A 23,936-nucleotide genomic window follows, 5' to 3' on the forward strand; every position below is an offset into this window, starting at 1 on the left:
ATCTTCCTAATAAGCCCAACCCAAGACATTTTGCTGCCTGAGGCAAGGAAGAAAATGGACCTATCTTCCATTTCCATGCACAAAACCTGGCTGGAATGCCAGTCAAATCCTTCCACAAAGGTGGAGATGGCGCTGCACCCATAGCCCACCTCCTAGCCATTTCCACCTAAAGCAACCACCTTACTCCGCCTAATGATAGGGCCAGCACTGAACCTCAAATTATTTTTTATGGGCTACAAGTGCTTCTATTAACACAGCCTTAGATGAGAGAAAAGGAGACACAACCAGGCGCTATGAGGAAGTCAGTCTGAGGATACCAGTACTGAGAAGTAAAATGAATGTGGAATTTCCATGCTAGAGCCACAAACAAAGTGTGTGTGTGTATTTTGCAAAAATGCTAAAGGTTTTAAGGGGATGGAGGAATTTCTTTCTCTCCGGCTCCTGCCCACCCATTACTCCACCTCACACTTGGGCCTCATTCCCACTTACAAAAAAAGTGGTTTGCAATCCAAACCTATGGATTGATTCGACAGCGGAGCGTGGTTCCCGCTACATTTGCCCCAATAGCATTTTTTCCCTGTAAAATAACCCACTTGCGGTTCATATTCACCAATGAATGGGTTCAAAAGGGACCTGCTCCAGCCGGCTGAAAGGCAACCACATCTGGTTCACACTTGTGCAGAATCGATTTATCCAAAAAGATGCGGAAAACATCAGCGACAAAAAGATGCGGGTTAAATGGATCTAGTGCATGACCCCCTCTCTGAATCACTTCAGTGAATTGATTCAAGTTGGGTCCCAGGATCATTTGAACCGGATTTGTGATCCGGTTTAAAAGGTAGTGGGGATCAGGCCCAAGAGACCTTTGAGAAGATTGAAAGATCACACCGCAGGCCTGCATAGGACTCTTCAGAGTCTCTTTTTAATGTGTAAACTGGAGACTCACAACCTCTTTGCCCAGGAGTATAAAATGCAACCTGACAGAAGGATGAGGCTGGCTGGCTTCTGCGAAATGGTGAGTTTTCCCATTCTGCTCTGGCATCATTGGGGATCAGCCGGGAGAGGTCTTCTCTGAAATCCCAGCCCTCTCCGCGCTCTGTGGGTCAAGAAATACCCAAAGGGAGATTTGCGCCAGACAAGAAGGCAGCTTAGACCAATTCTGGCTTGCTCATTGCTGACAGAGAAGCCTTCACACCACTCCTCTCCATCCTGAATCCTTACAAACAGCAAGCAGTCCTGGTCCAAACTGCACAAGAGTGCTGGGACTGTCTTTGCTGATGCCTGTGACTCCGATGGTGGCTACAATCCCAGCCTGGGGGAGTTTCAAACAAGGATGGGGCTCCCTCCTCCCTCTCAGAGGTTATGGGTTCAACCTTTTCATGGAATACCGATCCTTCGGGGGTTCTCAGGCTCCATACCCAGCCAAGACGCACCAAAGAAGAACAGTACGGTTGCCACCAACATTAGACAAAGGGAGGAACATGAGAGAAAGGTAGTCAATGGCAAAAGTTGGGCTCATTGTATCAGTGAGTGGGATCGGCCAAGACAGAGATATCTTAGCTATGGAGTCGGGAAGGCCCAGTTAGATAGGAGAGAGGTCTTCTTGGTTGAGAAGCTGAGACCAGGTCTAGAAAAATCCAGCAGGCAGCTGCATTGTTTCTGAGGTGTGAAGCAGTAAGGATAACAGATGCCCAACAACAAGCTGCAAGGATATGTAGATGCCCAAGAACAATGTTGGGATTTCAAAGTCAGAGGTGGAACTTCTGATCAGAGGAGACTGGGGCCAGGGATAAGATGTCTTTCAGAAAACCTGTTCTGGCTGATTGCTGAAGAAGGAGCAGGAAGGAGAAATCAGTCTGCGGAAGCCATTGGGGAATGGGTCAGTGAAGCTGGGGTTGGGACGGATGGGACAGGAGAGGCGACGCTGTCCCTGCAGCTCAAAGGTGACTCTCCGGCTCTCCGTTGACTGGACTCAGTGCCAGGCACTCGCCGCCCTTGGCTGGCAGGTTGCTTCCATTGAGACGCCGCATGCGGTACTGCTCATAATGCACGTTGTGAGTGATGTCTTTGAGGTCCTGCAGGTGAGACCTGAGAAAGATGGAGACAAGAATAGGAGAAGCTGGAGCAACTTGGCCAATTGGTCCTTCAAATGGCCTGCTCAATCTGAGACCATCACCCAGAAAGATATCCTACTTGAGGACACTGCAGGTTCAACAGTGCCACCATTCCCTGATCAGTCTCATCTCACCAGCTCCAGATCCTTCAAGACCACCTCCAGGATTCCCTGATGGTGGTGTATCTGAATGCAAATCTAGGACCAAGGGTACCCATCTGAGAGATGGGGCCTCACATCCCTGTGTCCTACATAAAGAGAAAGTCAGACTCCGCATGTGTTCCGAATCAAGGTCCTGAGGACACTGAGTGGGGGATAGAGCAGCAGACTCACATACAAATCTGCTTGGTTTGGGAGTAGCCATTACTGAGGCAATGGTTGATCTTATTATTATTATTATTATTATTATTATTATTATTATTATTAACCTTTATTTATAAAGCGCTGTAAATTTACATAGTGGTGTACATACAGTCTTTTTAATTAGACGGTTCCCTGCCCTTCCTATCTGGCACACCTTGATCCCTGACCTGAAGACAACCTGGTGGCAAGGCCAGACTTTTGAATCATCCAGCAGTACAGGCAGGAATAGGATTCATATCTGCAGGTATTGGTGTATGGGCCCACTCCATGTAAGTGGATGCCTGGCCCTACATGCCTACATAGGTGATAGTGTATCTTGGGCAAGGCTTCCTTCGCTCTTACGCCAAATGTGTGGTTCAGAAGGTAGGGCTGGTGCATACATCAGTATGTCGAGGGCATGGCTAGTGGGAGAACCATTCCTCCCATGTGTCCTGTTAAAGCAGAGGGTCGGTTGGGTGATCACCCTTTTAGTAGGTAGAGCCATGAGAAAAGAGTCACAGTTAACTCCTCTGTGGACTGGAACCCAGTTCACCCACACCAAAATCTAGATTTTTGGAGACCACATCTTACCTGATTAAGAGATCCCGCAGCAAAGGAAACTCACAGTGGGCAGGGTTTTCCACTGAAAGACAAGAACACAAGAGACGGCTGAACATCTTCTATGACCACCAAGGAAAAAAAGTGCTTGGGGGGAACAAACGGATGGACCTTTCCAAGGTGGCAGAAGGCTAAGAGCCCAGTAACTGCAGAGCTTGAAAAAGTTCCTTTTGGGGAACTACAACTCTTAGAATCCTTCAGGCATCATGTCCGGTGGTCATGCTAACTGGGTGCTTCCTCACTTGGTAACCATATCTAGTTCTGCTTGAAGCTTGAAATTCCCCTTTAGCTCATAAGAACAGCTCTTCTGGACTGGTTTAGAGGAGCAGCCTAACTAACCTCATGTTCCAAATAGTAGCCACACAAATGCTTATCAGCACAAGACTGAGCCTTTCCAGCTCAGGTATACTGTTACATTAGCTCAGCTTTGCTATGCAAGGATCTGATATCTAGCCATAATGCAAGGCAAGCAATTAATAGGAAATTTATCACCAAATGGCAATCATAAATATATAAAAGCCTTCCTTAAAAAGTTTAAAGTACACTTGAAGTTGGATGTGTAAAACTATATGGGCTTATTTAGTCTGCAATCGTGGGGAAGTTGTAAAAGCTAGAAATTTGCACCTGAAGTAGGTGTTATAAGACAGGAGTAAGAGCCAGTATAGTGTAGCAGTTTGAGTGTTGGACTTTGACTCTGGAGATCAGGGTTCGATTCCCACTCAGCCATGGAAACCCATGGGTGACCCTGAGAGAGTCACACACTCTCAGCCCCAGAAAACCTTGTGATAGTTTTCCCTTGGGGTCACCGTAGGTTGGACGCATTTTGAAGGCACCCAACAACACATTACCGATATGCCATAACAGTGTCTCTGCTTTCCACGTTTTTCCTTCTGCCTTTTGTACATAGCTTGATTCCTATACAATTAGCGTCGCTCGCGCTGCCTGACTTGTGTTACGTTTCATTATGTTGGGCAATGAGACGCTTGCATAAGAAGGCTGAACAAACGTAGCAGCATGTTGGAGTTGGAATTGCAACAGTTTTGTCTTTACAACGATTTCTTGATTGAGTTTCATTAACAGCTGTCTCTGCTTGGTCACGATCTAAACATCCACGCAGTGACATGTTTTTGGAATGAATACAAACACACCACAAAGGTAACAACATTGCCTCTGTGTCCCCAGATGCTCAACCTTTGTCATACTCTGGTATTCAGTTGTACATGGCTCCCAAACTTGCAGGTTCCATTTATACTCCATGAACGACTGCAGTCTTCCCTAGCAGTTTGCTCTTCCTTGTCTCTGAGGAGCCAATAGTCACTTGGCTCTTTGTTTTTGTTGTGTGCCTTCAAGTTGTTTCCAACGTATGGTGACCCTATCACTGGATTTTCTTCACAAGTTTCTTCAGAGGGAGTTTGCCATTGCCATCCTCTGAGGCTGAGAGAGTGTGTAACTTGCCTAAGCTTGGTTTTCCATAAGTTTCCATGGCTGAGTCAGGATTCAAACTCTGGTCTCCAGTGTCATTGTCCAATGCTCAAAACACTACACCGCTGGCTCTAGTCCTGCCTTATGTAATAATTATGATCGTTACTGCTAATATTAGCACCTATTGATGTTGTTGTGATTGTTATTATTAAGAATCATGTATTGCAGGGTGTACAAAATGTGCCATGGCCAAAGGAGTTATTCTGTGGACAGAACCAAGTGTTTTCCACCTAAACATTTAATGTCAGAAAGCACGAGAAGAAACTGAAAGTGAAATATAGTTATATGAAATAAAATGTGAACTCCTTGGACTCTGAGCTATTTGCTGACCTGATGCATTCTAGTGTCTCCCCATGGAAGGTGATTCAATTGCTCCCGAATGAGGCCAACCTACTGATAACCAAAGCATGTTATTACAGCTTTTCGCCATCATGACTTGCTCAAAATAGGGCTGGGACATCCTCCCCGGGAAGGGGAATTACCTAAGTGTCAAGTTTTGGTTTATGTATTCAAAGATGATCCTAACAAGAAGTTGAAATCTGTGGACATTGTTTACAACCGTGCAAAGGACAATGCCACAGAATGCTCCACTCAGGTGAACCAAAATGTTCTGACCGAGTGTGTCAGCACCATCAGCGCACGTGGCATTTGACTGAGTATAATACTGCATCGACATGGCAGAATTAATGCAATTTGATCCCACTTTAACTGTCTAGGCTCAATGGATTCCTGGGATTTACACTTTGGTGAGCTATTTAGCCTTATCTCTCAGAGCGCTCTGCGGCTAAAACAAACTACACACCCCAGAACTCCAAATGAAGCAGAAACGGTGAGTAATTGTGCAAATGATTATAAAGCGATATTGGAAATGCATTGTCACTTACATTCCAAGTGGGAAAAGATGTGCATTAATGCTTCTTTGTGACCACTTTAAGGGCAGGTTTTGTGCATTGTTGTTTGAAATCATTAGATATAATTACGTGGTTTTCCCGGGATATTCATGGGATAAACTCCTTAATCTGGAACCATCCTTCATTTCAGGCTGAGTTACAGCAGGACATGGGAAGTAGGAGGTTGTGCCAAGGATTTCACAGAAAAGGTGAGGGTCAAGGGGCTATATAAGGAAAGTCGGAATGGTGCCATCATGCAGGTGTGCTGAGATGCAATTTGAAACACAGGGAGCAGCAAGGGAAGAAGGCATACTGTGCATTTACAAAGCAGCAGGGAAAAGGGTGCGATTTCTGGGAGAAAAGTAGCAGAGGAGAGGGGTGGCATTGAACCCTCTCCCTCTCCACCTTTTTCGTCTTCATCTCCTACCCATAACTGACATTCCAGATGTATCTTTGAAGAGGAAAAGGAGCTGGGAGGGACTGAGAATGCAGAGAAGAAGCAGCAAGAGGACGGAGGGTTGAGCACCTTCTCCTGGTGCATTATATTCTCCCCTACCCCTGATATCCTTTTGCAGGTTTTCAAGAGCACTCCTGGTTTCTATACTCATTTCTGCTTCTGAACATTTAGTTCTAAATTGGGAGATCCTCTGCAGTGCTTTGAAGGAAGCATACTTTCTGCGGCTCGAGTCTCCCTTATCTGAAATGCCTGAGACGAGAAGTGTTTTGGGTTTTGGAGTTTTTTTAGATTTTGGAAGACATTTGTCCTTCCATTTGTGCGGACTTCGGAGCTGCGTCCCTCGCTTACTCACAAGGGCCAAATGGAGGGACTTCAAATTGTACATTGATCCATCAGAAAGCAAAGGTGTCACCATCTCAGCCACCCATATGTGGACAGTTTTGGACTTTGGACTATTTCAGGTTTTGGGTAAGGGAGACTCGGCTTGTACTGAGAATAAAATCTCTGCATAAAAGCTGCTGAACACAAGGAGGCAGCAGAATCTTAAATACTGATCCCATGGAGAACTGCATGGCCAAAAGAGATCCCTGAAAAGCATAGTGGCATTGCTAGAAATCATATTCCATTTTGGGGCACAGGGATTGCAACGATGTGCCTCCTGTTTGGTAATTCGGGATGAAAAAAAAATACCTGACACATGTGGCCAGGGGTTCAGCATGTGCTTTACATGGAGAAGGTCCTGGGTTTCATCCCTGCTACCTCCAGATAGGGTCGAGAACCTCTGACAGTCAGTCTAGACAATATTGAACTTGAGGGACCAAGGACCAAGGCATTACTACCGAAAATGCCAGGAGGGGGCATGCAAAGGAGGAAGGCAGCATCCAGAGCTGTCGTAATACCTGTCCTGCTCCTAAGGGCCTTGCAATGCGAGCTGTGGAAAAGTACACGAAATGGAAAGAAAGGAGACGTTATTTTCAAGAGTGATATTGTAGAACTGAGCCCTTTGAGGAGACAAGAGGAGATCAATGGCTGAAAGAGGAGCCCAAAGAGAAGACATCAGTTCAGAAAATAGGAGAAAGCTATGAAACACCACAAAAGAAAGGGACGGAAAGATCATCCCCAAACATATTACCGCCTGAGGCCAAGGGCAAAATGGACCAACCTCTCTGGATGTACAAACACCAGCTGAACTGGCAGTCGGATCTCATTTTGGCACTACCAATGGAATATTGTTGTGATAGGAAACTGAATAATGGTGAACGCGATTGCAACAATTCTAATACCAATAACCTGTACAGTATTTGCTATTGACTGTCCTTTTCCATCAGTTCTTTTGCATTTAGGGAACATTTCCACTTACTACAAATCTTAACCAAGTAAACAAAGGTCAAGGGTGCGGCTTCTCTGTAGAAAATAATGCAGTTGGACACCCCTTTAAGAACCGTAGCACACTAGAGGAATCCCAAACGGAAACAGGATTTAAAGTAGATATTTCTGAATGGGATTTCGCCAGTGTGATAAGGCCCTAAGTGCTGTAGCTCCATCCTATGGAATCCTGGGATTTACAGTTTTGCAAGGTCATGAGACGTCTCAGACAAAGAGGGCTGGAGCCTCACCAAACTATAAATCCCAGGATTCTGTAGGATGGAGCTGTGCCAGTTAAAGAGGTGCCCAACTGCATGATCTCTACAGTGGAGATGCAATCTAACTTAAAGATGTGAATTCTGGATGCATTTTGGGTCTATAAAACAGGGTTCCTGGTATACAAGAAGATGCCACAATGGGATGACCATCTTTTCCAGAGGTAGAAGAAGGAGTCCTCCATTACACACACACACACCACCCGAGTCTGCTAACCTGCTTCTCCTTCTTCCATGCAGTGTTCCCCCAGTTTTTGGCTGGCCACGTTTGCTCCAGGTGGGAGCGGCTGAACTATCTTGGCCCAGAGATGGGTATGAAAACAGTGGAATGCAGAGCAGAGGTTTGGTGTTTGTGTGTAGGGGAAAGAATGTGGGAAGCTGGACTCTGCAGGTGCTCCAATTCCAGGGCAAGGTAACAAGAATCCCCGAGACATCTCTCTTGCTGGAGGAATTATGAATGCAAGCCAAGGACTACCATAGGATGACTGTTTCAGGCAGCAGACTTGCAGCATTATGAACAGGCCACAAATGCATCTGAGAAAGTAGACTATGAGCTATATCACAGTGGGGCTAATTTCGGCATTAAAAGAGAGATCAAAGTGCTTTTAAAGCATCCTGCAAATAAAGCGAAATGGTAAGTATTTGCTGCATAATATCCCAGGTGGGCCATGTCATACCAAGATGCAAAGCTGCAACAGACATTACCTTCAATGACCCCCCACTTGGTTTTGCGGCCCAGCACTTTCTTGCCGTTCACCTGATGCTCCTTGTCTGCTCCAACCACGGCAAAGGGGATTTTCTCCTAGATGAAGACAACAAGAGAAGGTTATCAAATGGACGACCAAGTATTTTTGCCCTCCTTTCTGGGGGGCCATCATACCTTTGTCCTCTAGTGTTAAATCTGTATCAATCAGCCAGAAGCAAAGGCGGTCCACACTTCTTTAGAGAAGCAGAACAACCCTCTTTCCATTTGGAGAATGGAAAGCCGGCAGCTGGAGGCTATGTGACTGGCACTGATAACTGGATCGTTGATGCCATGTAGGGAAACCACAGTATGACTTTGAGTGCATCTACTCTGTCAAAATAATGCAGTTTGACAGTACTTTAACTACCATGGCTCCATCCTACAGAATCTTGGATGCCATAGGATGGAGCTAAAGCACTCAAAATGGTGTTTGATGGCATTATTTCTACAGCATAGGTGCACCCTAAGATCACTATGCATATCCACTGAGGATCTTCAGCTTCATTTATAGACCCTGGACCCAATTCCGTTCCCTCAAGAGTGCATTGTCTTCTCCCTGGAATAGTTACACCGGACAATCCTAACCAGGGATCGCATAGTAAAACCAAGGATGTCACATTTAGCTTTCTGTGTCAGAAAACTGATGGCACAATAAACAACAGTTCTCAGAATTCCATGGGATGGAGCCATGACAGTTAAAGCGGAGTCAAGATGGATTATTTCTGCAATGCGGATGCAGCCAAAGTGGTGTCACGCTGCATTACTTCTACAGTGTAGATGCACCCCTTATCTCAAATATTCACACTCCCCGCACCCACCTATTGATGCCCCTGACCACAGGTGACATTGCAACAGAAACCAGGTTTCCACAGAGAATTACTGCCATGCTCAGTTTGTCACCACCTACCCGGATTTTGTCATTCAGAAGCCGGTCATCTGGGTCATCATCAAAGTCCACCTGGGGGTAAACATGGATTCCGTGGGCCTTCAAGTCTTTCTGAATCTGCCAAGATAAAAATATTGGCCAAGATGAGAGAGGTAGCACTCCCCTTGGTTTGCTTAGGAATGCAGGTTCTTTGTTGACGGGATGAAAGAACGTCACAAAACAGCAAAGCAGATTTCAGCACAGGACATTGGGACATTCAGAGTACCTAGAGCTATTGAATCAATGGGGTGCATGCAAATTGTTGACTTCCCACTCCACAATTGATTCAATGGGTCTACTACAATTGGAACTTGTTTATAAGGAATTTTATACTGTGTGCACTGCATAACAGTATCCATACTCTCTGGACTACCATTACTGTGAGCATTATACCTTCTCCAGTATTAAAAACAAGGTTCAACTAGAGAGCTTCAAAATGGCAGAGTTGAGGGTGAATATTAATGTTAACCTTGATTCAGAATTTGAATGTATCAATTAGGATATTATGTTCAGCGTTAATAAATATGTGAAGATCAGTTCTTTCATTGCTAGTCTAAACTGGCCTCCTGAGTGCCTATAAAGTCAGAGACACACGTGGAAACAGTACTTTTTGGACTACAACTCCCAGAATCTCCTAGCCAACATAGCATTTGGCCTGGGAGAGTGGGGATCAGATGATGTGGTAATGCCTCTAAGCATGTGCAATGCGCCTTTCTTTCTGTTAGCCAGAAATGGGCAATCTTGTCCATGAGTTCCCTCATCTACATAAACATTCTTTCTATACAATCCACATTCCATAACTTGGAAACGTTCCTTTTTGAATTATAACTCCTAGAATTCCCCAGGCAGTATAGCTGGTGGCAATGCTAGATGGGAGCTTCTGGGATTTATAGTTCACAAAAGTGACTTCTCCTGTTCCCCTACAGCAACCCAATGGAGAACTGCACATCACCCAACGGCGAAGTCAGAGGGTGAGAAAGGTACTGCACATAACTCTTTGTTCACTCCAGTTCAGCATCATTCCATGGCTTCCTCCTTGTTCTCTTACCCTCTGTTTGAATTCTGCCCGTTCCTCTAGGGTGAGGGTATCGGCTTTGGCAATCACGGGCACCACATTGGTGATCTTGCTGAGCCGCCTCATGAATTCCAGGTCCAAGGGACGCAGCCTGAGAAGGGAAAAACAGGACGTTGTGCACAGTCCGGATATCACCGGCGTGACCATTGCAACAAGACCTAGGCCTTCCCAGGCCTTCCAAACCTTTGGTTCCTTCTGTCAGCTATGTGTTATCCTAGCCCTTCTTAACTTGACTATCTGGAATGTGCCTTTAATGACACTTGGCTCACTGAAAAACTTATAGAGAACCCCAAAAGATTGTTCTAGGCACCTTAGCTGGTACTAATAATCTTATTACTCCACTTTATAGCTACCTGGACTTCTTTATTCTCCTTATGTACAAGAAATGTAAGATCTACAACTTGGAGCCATGTGCCAAACTCCATGGCAGTGTGGGAGGAGAGACGCATACTCTTTGAAGAACAGATGCTCCGGTTGTTTTTGTAACTGAGAAGTGGGATATAAATAAATTTTATTATTATTATTACTACTACTACTACTATTATTATTAAGAAAGGAAACAAGAGTGTCTCTGAGCATATATCCAAGTAATTGTTTTTGATCAAGTTCAAAGTTCTACCATATAAAAATACACTCTTGCTCTCCTGACCAGGTTTTTTGTCCATCTCACAAACCTAGTTTAGAAAAGGGAATGGGATTTGGTTTGGTTTGGTGTGTGATAAGGAAAGAGAGATTAGTCAAGAGAAGTTTGTGAGAAGCTGGCGGCACTTCCTAGCAAACGTAGACGTCGCTCCTGATAAGATGGAGGAAAGATGTCCGCCTCCGCTTTTGGACCGTGACTTAGCCATCCGATAGATAGGTGAATCAACATGGGATGTTTGCTTTCCTTGCTCAAGGATCTGCTAACCAAGACTATTTGCTTTTATTTCTATTGTCCATTGACTTGATTGTTCTTTTGTGTCAGAAGGAGCCTAAAACCCGAGTCACACACTCTCAGGCCACCCAGCATCAAAAATCCCACATTGCCGTCTCCTTAAATTCATGTTCTGGAGGGGAAAAAACCCAACTGTGGATTATTTGTATCAGCAGAAACTTCTCTTTGTGGGCTTCTCTCCCCCTTCGGTAAGAGGAAAAAACCCACTGTAAGCCTTGGGCATGTTTTCTTGTGGTCTAGCCACTTTCCTGGCCACATGGAGTCAATTGTGGTGAGGATCAACACTACCTTCGCATGATCAGGGTCAGTGGACCAGGCCATTCCTTTCAAGCAAACACGACTTTTGTAAGATAAAAGATCACTAGTTCTTTTTTCCCCTTCCAGGCCATAGCAGATTGACTAGTAACTTATCTGCAGAGCTTGGAAATGTTACTTTTCTGGCCTCGATCTCTCAGAATCACCCAGTCAATGCAACCATCCCGGAAGTAACTCTGACAAGTAACTTCCACAAGCTCTGCTTATGTGGACTTATTTTTCCAAGCCTGGATTTCCTCTTTCAAACCGTTCTTTGCCAGAGATTATCCCACAGCATGGCTACGCTAATGTTATTATTTTATTTTGGTCTAGTTTCATAGCTCTAGAAAGAGTGACCCTGCTTTACCAGAGGTGAAACAACAGCTGTTTTAAAGCCTGATCTTGATGCTCTGAGTGGCAATGCTGCTTTCTGTCACTAGGTGCCATGCTTTCCAAAAACTCTTGGTACATTTTTATGTATAGAGTTTATCACATAAAGGAGATCAGGAGTTTATCCCATGAATATCCTGGAAAAATTGTGTAATTGTATGAAACGATGTCACATGATGTCGCACAAAACTTGCCACTAAAGTGGTCACAAAGAAGCATTCATGCACATCTTTTTACTTTTGGGATTTCGGCGACAATGCATTTCCGATATCACTTTATTTCAGCAATTGCGTGTGATAATAATTCGTGCAATTACTCGCCATTTCCGCTTCATTTGCGGGATGCTTTAAATGCACTTTAATCTCTCCTTAATGCCGAAATTAACCCCATTGTGATAAGCTCCTATGTGAGGTAGGGACTAGGGCCAGCATTGCACAGTGGTTTGAGTGTTGGACTATGATTCTGGAGACCAGGATTTGATTCCCAGCTTGGCCATAAAACCTACTGGGTGACTTTGGGCAAGTCACCTACTCTCAGCCTTAAGGGATGGAAATGGCAAATGTCCTCTGAACAAATCTTGCCAAGAAAACCCCATGATCGCAATAAGTCGGAAATGACTTGAAGACACACAACAACAACAACAAGAGCTAGGGTCTAAATACCCCAAAGGCACCAAAACCCATCTGATCTTGCAATCTAAACAGGGTCATCCCTGGTTAGTACTTGGATCGGAAACTACCAAAGAATACAAAGTGTTCCTCTTGCAATTCCTAAGAGGTTTAGGGGGAGCTGTGCATCTATGAAAACATCATTAGCTCAGATGGTCTATCGGGATTAATTTTAAAAGTGGGAACGAAGAAGCAAAAAGGCTTCATCCTGATTTAGGAACTGATTTGGAGTCATCCTCTGCCCAACTCACACAACACTCGCCTCTCCCTCTGCAGCATCTAGCATCCTGGCTTTGGTGCACTGTCTCCTGCTGACCTGAAGCAGATCAGGGAGGTGAGAAAGGAGAGCAGCTGCGCCACAGATGTCGGAAAATAGAGCATGGGGCCAAAAGCACCCACAGACATTGGGGGGGGGGAGATGAGGAGTAGAATAAAGAGCCTGGTAGTTCATCCCCCACCCCTCTTTTTAAAAAAAAAACTGGAGGAAAATAGTTTGTTTAATTGAAAATGACAAAGATTCCTGGCAGGTACTGAGGTATGCAAGGCACGAACCAGCCCCTGCCTTCCCTTGGCTGATCAAAGCCGCCCCAGTGCTCCTCACTATCATACCTGTTGGCGGTATTGGCTCCAAGAGGCAGGGGGGCATGAAGGGTAAACAGGGAACCACGGAAAAGGCAAAAGGCGGTCCAGAGGACACTTCTGACAGCTCCTGTGATCCTCAAAATGAGTGACTTCCTACCTCTGGATAACAGCAGTCTGAGAGGTGAACAGATTATCCTTGAAATGGTGGCTTCTCCTTTTCTGAAAGTCCTTAAACAGATGCTTGGCAGACTTTTGAGATATACAGTAATTCATATTTTATTTGTTGGTAAAGTCTGAAGTTTGCCTTAATGACCATGGTTTCTCACTTGGCTCACTGAAAGACTTACAGAGAATCCCCCCAAAATTGTTCTAGGCATCTTAGCTGGTCCTAATAATGTTATTACTCCACTTTATAGCTGTCTGGGATACTGCTGTTGCATCCAGCATTTGAACTAGATGTCCTCCAAGGTCTTTCCAAATTTCTGGCTCCATCAGAAGACATCACAATGATGAAGCTCTATTCTACATATGAGAAACCCATGCAGCCTGGCATGGAATGAGAAAGACTTACCAGTGACCGGTGGGTGGCACAAAATACACGCAGGCATGGACTCGGGTGTCGGGGATTTTCCGTTTGCGGCTGATGAGGACCTCCTCTCTTAAGTAGCGCTCATACTGGTCATTGATATATTCAATTATTGGTTCCCAGCTACAGGCAAAAGAGAGAATGTGATGATGGGAAGGAGAGCAAGGCTCTGAATCACACCAAACAATTGCTTTCAAGGATGCCACTAAGTCTGCCTTACACAGAAATAACGCTTCATTATCACACTATCTTGGGATGCTTAATGCTTTGTTGCTAGAGAAATACTACTCCCACCTCTACCACCCCACTATCACATATGTTTAGAGTGCCATGCAGCAAAGGGATGCATTAGAACATGCAAAGTTACTTTATCAGCTATGGCTCTCATATTCTTCTAGATCATTAGCCATGCTGCTTGGGAGGTTATGAGAGATGTAGTTCAAAAAAGGTAACATTTCCAAGCTTTGGGCTATATGGAAGTGGTGAGTTCCTCCTAGTAGTCCAGGGGTTCCCAGCCTCTGGTATTTTGGACTTATACTCCCCGAAGCTCCAGCCAGCATTGCCAATGGGGCATTATTTTTGGAGCTGGACTCCCAAATGCCTGTAGGGCCAAAGTGAACCATTGCATTTTAGCCAGTTCCTGTGACATTATTAACTCAGGACCCTCTATATGGAGTAACAACTCTGTAGTAAAAAAAACAAAAAATCCAACAGCTGCAGCTTTGGGTGGGAGTGCTTTTTGTATAAAGAAGAAGCATCTGTGCACCCACTCAACCCTTCCCTTGCTCACTGCTCCAAATTAATCCCCTAGCTACCCCAGCCCCCATAGAAGTGGTGCTCAACAAGGGTTTGCGAGGGTAAGACCATGTCTGGAACACTTGAGGACAGAGAAAAACAGATGGGGGAGCATATTTGGAGCAGAGACGTGTGGAGCACACAAAGGATTAATGCACACAGAGACGCACCAATTCAGTGGCAGAGCACATGTTCAGTCTCCAACAGTTCTGAGCAAGGCCAGCAAGGACTTCTGCCTAAGGCTCTGGGCAATAACCGCCAGTCAGAGTCTACTGTATTGGGCTAGAAGCCAGCCTTTAGCTAGGACAAGATTGCAAATGGTAGGAACGATTTCATGCCACGACTTCCCCATGGGATGCATGGCGGCTACTGGGGCAACCAGAACATATGCCACGTCACTTCTGGCCCTGGCCCACATATGTCTGATTTTTGCATGCGGGGGATTGTGGGGATAGGAAGATTGCAAGGGAACTGAAATTGCCATGATTTGTGCTGGTTTGGTGGGGGTTATTGTGTTACCATGAAATACAACAGTATAGTGAAATGGAATCCCTTATCTAAAATGATAAAATCAAGGTTTGCTTTTTGGAACATGTGTGTGTGTATCTATCATATATACTTGATTATAAGTCCAGGCCAGGTTTTGGGGCCAAAATCATAGATTTTGATACGACCCATGGATAAGTCGAGGGTAAAAATTAGGGGCATGTAACAAAGGATGTAAAGGATGAAACAAAGGAAAACAACGTGAAAGAACTTACAAGACCTCAGTAGTTATAACTGTGGTGGCACTAAAGGCTGGATGGATATGAGAGAGAGAGTAGAGGGTGGTCAGTGCTTCTATGACAGATTATATTTTTGCACTTCATCATGTGCTTTTCTTTTTCACTGCTTGCTCTCACACACATATTCAAGAAAAGAGAGAGCAATGCAGATCCTAACCGGTTACTTCCAAGCCTGGTTTGATTCAACAAAGCATAACCAATAAAACCGATTCTCCTCTTTCTCCTGGAGGTGTCAATAACCGAGGCTCTCTTACCAGTTTTGATTGTTAATCTGATCCCCAAATCCTGGTGTGTCGGTCACCGTCAACTTCATCTTCACTCCCTTCTCTTCAACAACTGCCAGGAACGGAAGGTATACCATTACTTTAGAGGCTCTGAAGCTCGCCCACTATTTCCTTGCTTTTGGAGTTAAAACATATGCTCCAGCTTTGACAGTTTGCCCAGGAGAAACTGGGTTTCCTGGCACCCAGTTTCCCCAGCAAATCAAGTCCTGGTTTTGGCAATATTAAGATCTGGCACGGTTAAAACACGCACATTGAGAATAGAGCTAGTTGCTATGGAGGACACTAAAACAACAGCTTATGTGACAGTTGTAAGTGGAAGCAAATCCACCTTCCTAGAATTGGTGATCAGTATTCTAGGGACTGGGATATAGCTTTCCTGACAAAATGAACTTATTCTCAATATAATAAGAATAAAGAAAAGGCACTTCTCTGGGGGGAGGGAGAGAAAGAATGAAGAGGAGCCCAGAAAGGAAAACAACATGGCACAGACTGCTAATGATATGACATAGGCTGCATTTGCACTGCAGAATTGATGCAGTTTGACTCTGCTTTAACTGCCACGGCTCAATACTATGGTATCCTTGGATTTGTGGTTTGTTGCGGCACCAGAGGTATTTGACAGAGAACACTAAACATCTCACAGAACTACAGATCCTTTCATTCCATAGCATTGAGCCAGAGCAGTTAGAGTGGTGTCAAACTGCATTAATTCTGCAATGAAGATGAGGTCTATGGCTCAGTCTGAATCAAGGGAGGGGGATGAAAATCAAGCTTAGAAAAGCTGACATTTGGGGACTATAGCTCCCAGAATCCCCAGGTGAACATGGACAACTGGAAAGTGCACAAATGGGGAAAATATGGATTGGGACTTCAGTGGGCAAAATGTCACAGTGCTCCCTCCACAGCCCCAACCTGGTGTGACCCAAGTCATTTTTGACTTATGGTGACTTTAAAGTGGAACCTGTCATGAAGTTTTCTTGGCAACTTTCTTCAGAGGGTCATTTGCCATTGCCATCCACTGGGTCTGAGAGTGTGTGACTTGGCCAAGGTCACCCAGTGAGTTTCCATGGTTGAGCTGGGATTCGAATCCTGGTTTCCAGAGTCCTAATCCAAAGCTTGCTCCTATCCAATGGTTTCATTGCTGTTGTGGGTTTTTTCAACCATGCAACAGTGTGCATAAAGCAATGTTCCCTTTGGCCCACAGGGCTGAACAGCTGACACCTTTTCCCCTTCAGGCTGAGTGAGAAACATCGCCCAAAGCAAGCTGGAAGGGGAAGCCATGCACTCCAAAGAGTGTGTGGGAAAGGGAGGCCTGTTGCAAAAGAGACCCCCTCAGCCTTCCATGAGAATGGCAGCACCCACCCCAAGGCAGGCCTGGGCTCCCTTGGAAAGTAGCCATGGTGATGCTCTTGTGGCCTAGTGGGAAAGCCTCACAAGAGAGCCATTGTTTGCCAGAGTTCACGTTCTCAGACACAGGCCTCTTCCAAGCAGGGGGGTAGCGGGTGCAAGTCAATGGCAACGTCTGGATGACACAGCCAGCAGCAGCCAGGGCTAAATCTGCACTGCAGAAGTAATGCAGTTTGGCTTTGGTGTCATGCTATGCAACCCTGGGATTTGTCATTTGCTGCGGCACCAGAACTCTCCGATAGAGAAGGCTAGATGCCTTGCAAAATGACAACATCCAAAATCCAATGGCATTGAACCATGGCAGTTAAAGCGGTGTCAAGCTGCATTGTTTCTAGAGTACAGATGCAGCCAAAGTCCCCCTTCTTGCTCAGACTGGCTGTTAATGTGGAATCATAGTGCTCTAATAGTTGAGAGTGAAAGAAGGAGCAGCTCTTACCATGGGTGACAGAGAGTAAGTGCACAGTCTTGGGGATGTGCTCCTCATAACCGGGGCATGTTGCTTTCCGACTGACTTTGGATTTGAAGAGTGTGTTCACCATGGTGGACTTGCCAAGGCCGCTCTGTCCTGGGTGCGGTGGAAAGCAGTGAGAGAAGAGGAGAGAGAAGAGTAAGCTCTGAAACCACATCATCCAAGGTGTGAAAACTTAACAGACAGCCAGGATAAAGCCTGGTTCCCGAAACCAGTGTCCTTCTTGGCTGTTGCTATGTGCCTCCAAGCCCTTTCCAACTTTTGTTGATCCTAAGGCAACCCTATCATGGCAAGGTTCTACAGAGAGGGTTTGCCATTGAGGACCTAGTTTGCAGAAGACAGTCTTTGGCTTTGAAGGTTTGAAAGGCTGGACAGTCCAAGAGCTAAAGAACCCTAAGTAAAGGGGAATCCAGACCTGAACGTGATCAACACAAAGGAACATCTGGACAGAACATTAAGCAAAGGGATGAGAGGAAGAGAAGAACCATGAAGACTCCCAGATTTGCAGCTTTACTCCCACTCTCTGTTGCCCTTCCCCACCCTGCAACACCCTTCGCCATGTACAAAGGGATAGACATAGCCCTGCATGCTTGACAGCAACCATGACAGGCCCAAACAGTGGGGAGATTATTATTTTTCCTAATAAAACTTTGCCTCTGCTTTGCCTTCTTGGGACCTTTTCAGATCTCTCTCCTCCGGGGCATTAACACTGCCTCACCTTTGGCCTTGGCTGGGTCACAACAACAGTTGCTTGGGGCTGCAAAGCCAAGCAGACGGAAGGGGCTCTTGAAATTAATTTGGAAGGAATGAAGGACCGCAGCAGGACTTTTATGACGGAAGACACTGTTACAGCTGGAGGATCTAGAAGAGACTCCTGTCATCTTGTGCTGGGTGACACCTTGAATTAAACGGAGCATGGAAACGCTCCTTTCTTGGAACTCTAGCTCTTCAAATCCTGCTATCAGCATGGCCATGTATTATAGAAACGTTGGACAATAGTACCGTGGGCCCTTGGTATCTGCTGGGGTTTGGTTCCAACCCCCCCCCCCCCCCATGGATGCTCAAGTCCCATTAAATAAAATCAGTGGATGCTCAAGTCCCATTAAATACAATGCCAGAGTCAAATGGCATCCCTTATATAAAACGCCAAAAACAAGGTTGGCTTTTTGGAATGCATATATTTTAAAAAATACTTGCAAGCTGTGGATGCTTGAATGTATAGACAAAAAATCTGTGGATACAGAAGGCTGACTATAGGCCTCATTCCCACTACCTTTTAAACCGGATCACAAATCGGTTTGAACTGGTTTAAATGACCCTGGTTCGCACTTGAACCGAATTGCTGAAAGGGCCATGTGCTGGGGGGGGGGGGGGAACATGTGCTAGGCCCATTTAAGCCACAACGTTTTGAAACTGATTTTTCCCCACGTCTTTTTTGATAAATTGATTCTGCGCAAGTGCGAACCAGATGTGGGTCGGAATCGGTTTAAATTTGCCCTTTGGCCGGCTGGAGCGGGTCCATTTTGAATCGATTCATTCGGGAATGTGAACCATGTTTTATTTTATTTTGAAGGAAGAAAATGTGATCAGGCCAAATGTAATGTGAACCACGCTCCGCTGCCAAACCGACCCATCGATTTGGTTCGCAAAGCGATTTATTTGTAAGTGGGAATGTGGCCTCTAGTACAGGCTTCAGTACCATGATCCTTACTCTCTTGGTGTACAAGGTGTACAAAGAGGCCAGCTTATGAATGAGAGCAGGCTCTCCTACCAAACGGAACAGAAAAGGAAGAGACCTTTCCAATAGGCTGCTTGCTGAAGGGTGCACTGGAAACCAGCAGCTTGCAATGGCATATCCTACAACCAACCTGAATTCTTCATTCGACTTACAAGTTAGATAAAATGCTATCAGCTATGTTTGTTTGGAAGGGAAGGCAGCATGGAAACAATGACCTATCTTGTTCTGTTGTCCAGAGTGATTTTTTTTAGTATGCATGAACCAACAGCGTTCTTTTAAAGAAGAAAAATGAAACCCCGTATCTCAAAGCAAAGGCCCTCTGGGTCTCCCTTCCCCTCCTGCTTGTTTATTTCAACTCCCCCCCCCCCAAGCGGCTTATCTGGTTTCAGGGGGGTTTCCCTCTCCGTGTCACACAGGCAGCTCTGCTTTCCTGTCCCTACCCCTCCATGCACACCCTCCTTTTAAGTTCAAACACATCCAGCTTCACCACATGGGAAAGTGCGTGCATATGTGTGTGTATATGTGTGTGTTCCCAGGATTGATTGAAGCCAGATGTGCAACTCCTAGGAAAGGGTCGGAGAAGTTACAGCTGGAGCAGCTTTTTAAAAAAGCTTTATATTTCCTGATTTGCAATCTGACAGTCCCTTTGGGCCCCGGAGGAAGGGTGTTTGGCAGACACCACATTGACCCTGTTGCCCAACTGTGGCAAGGCAAAGCTGGCACCGGGTGGGTGGTTAGAGACTTCCTTTTTTTCCTTTTTAGTGACGGACATCTTTTCGTTTCAATTACAACCTCATCACTTTTTTGGCTACGGTTCCCAGAATCCTCCCACCATCATAAGAGATTGGGAGCTGGAGCCCCCAAAAGTTAACTTTTCCAGGGTCTGCTTCTGATTGTAACTGGAAGGTACAAGGAGTAAATCAATGCTGTCTGTAGGGGATGGCTAGATCCTAGGGCTTTTCACAAAATCATAGGATCATAGAGTTGGAAGAGACCTCAAGGGTCATCCAGTTCAACCCCTGCCATGCAGGAACTCACAATCAAAGCACCCTCGACAGATGGCCACCATCCAGCCTCTGTTTAAAAACCTCCAAAGAAGGAGACTCCACCACTCTCCGAGGGACTGTCTTCCATTGTCGAACAGCTCTTACTGTCGGGAACTTTGTCCTAATGTTTAGGTGGAATATCTTTTCCTATAGTCTTGCACCCATTATTCCGGGCCCTATTCTCTGGAGCAGCAGAAAACAAGCTTGCTCCAACCTGACATCACACGAAAGAAATCTGGAGTTTATCCCGTGAATATCCCAGAAAAATTGCGTAATTACACAAAACGATTTCACACAATGTTGCAACCCCCCCCCCCCCCCCCCAATTAAAGTGGTCAAAAAGAAGCATTAACGCACATCTTTCAGGTCTACCTTTGCACCAAGAAAGATATGTTGTTTTTTCTTAAAGCTGAGGTTCTTAAGCAGCTGGATTTGGTTCCTTTTAGTCCCTCTGAATGAATCATGGCACATGGATACATAGCTGGAAGGGATTTTTCAGTGACAAACACACTTCTTTTTCCCCATCCTCCACTGTGGGAGTTGAATAGATCATTGTGCAGCTGTCTTGACCCAAAGGCAAGGCATACAGGAGTCCCAGTCTTGGGGAAAATAGTGGCATCTAAATGACATGGATATATTGGCTTATCTAACCCCTTATTCTCCACTAGGACCTCTCTTGCCCCTGGCATCTCAGGCCCATCTCTTAGAAAGCGATCATCCATATATCTTGTACCTAAAGTCCTCCTGGGGGGAAACAGAACACCCTCTTTTCTTGCACCTGTTCTACCGGTTCCCCCAGAACTGGGAATCCCACGGTGCAAGCTTCATGTTCTCCTTTGCTTTACTCTTAAACATGTGATCCCTTAATCCACCCCGCTCTTCTCCCTGGAGGAAGTTTCAGGCCCCAAACATAACCATCCTTCTTACTCAGGATTACTTTTTGGCATCTCCATAAGGGCCTCCAGCTTTTGATCTGGGGATATTTATTGCCAAGTGCAGGAAAGGGCCATAGCTTTGGAAGAGAAGGCCATACAAAGACTTTCTCTGCAGTTGGAGGCAAAGGGAAAGAGGTCTGAGGAGGGGTAGTGGTGGGAAAGGGCACAAGGTTGCTAGGAAAGGGACTGTTGTTTACTAGGCACTCACAGATTGCATGTGTTTGGAGTAGCAACAGCCCCCTGCCTTCCCCCCATAAAACCTAGAATTGGTGGATGCAGCAGGGTGCCGGTTGGAAAGCTGCAGGTGGCATACAATTCTCACGTTTGAGGGGAGCAAATCATGGCCTTTGGGTTGGCACAGATGAAGAGCTGGCAGCTTGGAGGAAAGCTACACAAATCAACCAACTCCTACATGCAGAGAGAGAACATTTCTCAGGGAATTTAAGGCACCAAGGGGACGACGGCAGCAGATCTCTCCAAATCAGGGACTTTGAAGGGATCGCTTGTCACATCCTAGCATTGCACAATCCTGGGTCTGGGGTACAACATGGAGTCGCTGTTGGGGAAAGTGGTCATGCACATATGTCTAAAGACCAGGTATGGACCATGTTTGCCCTTGGGTCATAGGTAGCCAATCTCAGAGGTTTATCAGACTCAAGTTTTGGACCCTGCAATTGCGCTAAGGAAGTGTAAAGAACGTTGAGAAATGACTGTTTCGCGCGATGTCTCACCATATTGCTTGCTTTTCCATCATTCACCCGTAACGTTATGTTAGCGCTACAATAGCGCGATGTTGCGCGAAAGTTGCGATTTCCGTGATGCGAAATCACGCATTGCGGAACTATTTACTACACTTGCGCCTTCCTTTTGTCTTTCGCATTTTGCAACAACATATTTGCGTATGCACCTTGGAGGTTTTGGTGGCATCCTGACCTTTTTGCTTCCCGGGGGGGGGGGGGGAGAGGAGAGGGGAAAGGGGAGAAGCCCCTTCCAGTCTCCTGTTTCCTGTTTTCGCCTGCAGTGTGTGCATATATATGATCGCTATGAGCGATCATATATATGCACATGCTAGCTGTGGGAGGATTGTTCACATGGGGTTCACCATTTCCATCCTATGAGGCTGAGAGAGTGTGACTTGTCCAAGGGCTTTCTCTGGGAGGGTTGCAGGTCGAATTAGGGGGGCAGATAGGGGGGCAGATAGGGGGCCTAGGTGATGGGATCAGTGACAGGCAGAAGGGGAGGTGCAGATAGGCCCCTGGGGAAAGGCAGTGGATGACGGCATTGGTGGCAGGCAGAAGGGGAGGTGCAGATGGGCCCCTGGGGAAATGCAGTGGATGATGGGATTGGTGGCAGGTGAAAAAATGGGGGCAGATAGGGGCCTAGAAGGAGACTGTGGATGATGGGATGGGTTGCAGGCAGAAGGGGAGGTGCAGATGGGCCCCTGGGGAAAGGCAGTGGATGACGGGATTGGTGGCAGGCAGAAGGGGAGGTGCAGATGGGCCCTGGGGAAAGGCAGTGGATGATGGGATCGGTGGCAGGCAGAAGGGGAGGTGCAGATGGGCCCCTGGGGAAAGGCAGTGGATGATGGGATCGGTGGCAGGCAGAAGGGGAGGTGCAGATGGGCCCCTGGGGAAAGGCAGTGGATGATGGGATTGGTGGCAGGCAGAAGGGGACCCTTAAATTTCTAGCATCCTAGGTGTTCTTGGAGGGCAGAGGAATGGGGCTGGAATGGATGACCCCTAGGGACACCTTTCATTTGCAGCCTCCCAGGTGTCCATGCAGGAAAGAGGAATGGGGCAGCCTCCCAGGTGCTGGAGTGGATGACCCCTGGGGGTTCCTTACATTGGAAGCCTCCTAGGTGTTCATGCAAGACAGAGCCACCCTCCCTTCCCCGGGGGTGGGGGGGAGGAAGGAAGGCCACCAGAAGGGAATGGGGTCAAAAAGCAGCCCAGCATCATGGGAACTTTGCAATCAGTAACTTTAGCGTTACGCTGCGCTGTTGGCTACTACACCAAACCATTTCGCAACACATTTCGCAAGATAACGGGAGACCATGGCCTGGCTTCCACTTTTACCCGCAATGCCCAAAAGGGGGAGGAATGACGCTTAAACTACGGGAGCGTTGCGCAACGGGCTCCCATAGAAATGAATGGCGTCTGGAAGAACATCGCGCTTTCACATTATTGCGCAACGTTCGTGACGCTAACATTGCACGATAGGCGGGGGAAATCGCCAAAAACTCGCGTCTGATAAACCTCTCAGCCTCCTAGGAGTGTTGTTGTTGTTGTTGTTGTGGGCTTTCAAGTTGTTTCTGACTTATGGCCCCAAATCCCCACCCCACCTTTTATACCTTTTATACCTTCTCTGCCAACTTTTTGGTGAACAACAAGCAGTTGCTTTTCGATGCAGTCGCAGGGAGCTGGCCAGCATTGCCACTGCAGGCGCAAGTCTCTCTGAAGTCAGAATGACCATGCATTCATGTTATCAACACTGTGCATCTCATTATGATCTCAGAGAAACTCCTGGAAACCCCAAGTCGAATGCAAGCATTGTGAAGACAGTCTGGATCCAATTCAAGGTTTTGGGCCAGAGTAATGTAAACAGGATGCAGTGAGCTCAGGGAAATTTGGGGTTAATTTGCAATGTGGACCAGCCCATAATAATAATAATAATAATAATAATAATAATAATAATAATAATAATGGCAAATCTCCTCTGAACAAGTCTTGCCAAGAA

The 23,936-nt window shown here is 46.1% G+C and overlaps 1 protein-coding gene across 3 annotated transcripts in view; it reads right to left on the bottom strand.

Annotated features, from left to right (window-relative positions):
- Nucleotides 1–607: 607 nt before the first annotated feature.
- LOC149306339 (septin 12-like) overlaps nucleotides 608–23,936 on the bottom strand; it is a 59,620-nt gene continuing 36,291 nt past the window's right edge. For 2 of the 3 annotated variants that reach the window (XM_089540311.1, XM_089540312.1), the window contains exons 3-10: nucleotides 17,449–17,577; nucleotides 15,576–15,657; nucleotides 13,727–13,864; nucleotides 10,261–10,378; nucleotides 9,195–9,290; nucleotides 8,248–8,344; nucleotides 3,047–3,098; nucleotides 613–2,088 (exon numbers count right to left, since the gene is read on the bottom strand). In XM_089540311.1, the coding sequence (XP_089396437.1) occupies nucleotides 1,938–2,088; nucleotides 3,047–3,098; nucleotides 8,248–8,344; nucleotides 9,195–9,290; nucleotides 10,261–10,378; nucleotides 13,727–13,864; nucleotides 15,576–15,657; nucleotides 17,449–17,577 (863 nt within the window). In that variant the 3' untranslated portion in view covers nucleotides 613–1,937. Of the gene's footprint in view, nucleotides 2,089–3,046; nucleotides 3,099–8,247; nucleotides 8,345–9,194; nucleotides 9,291–10,260; nucleotides 10,379–13,726; nucleotides 13,865–15,575; nucleotides 15,658–17,448; nucleotides 17,578–23,936 lie in introns of all 3 variants that reach the window. The other variant, XM_089540313.1, reaches the window with a different exon arrangement.

The sequence above is a fragment of the Sceloporus occidentalis genome, unplaced genomic scaffold (assembly GCF_023333645.1).
Source record: "Sceloporus occidentalis isolate IW3139 unplaced genomic scaffold, rSceOcc1.0.p SCAF_10, whole genome shotgun sequence".
In the NCBI taxonomy this organism is placed as follows: Eukaryota; Metazoa; Chordata; class Lepidosauria; order Squamata; family Phrynosomatidae; genus Sceloporus; species Sceloporus occidentalis.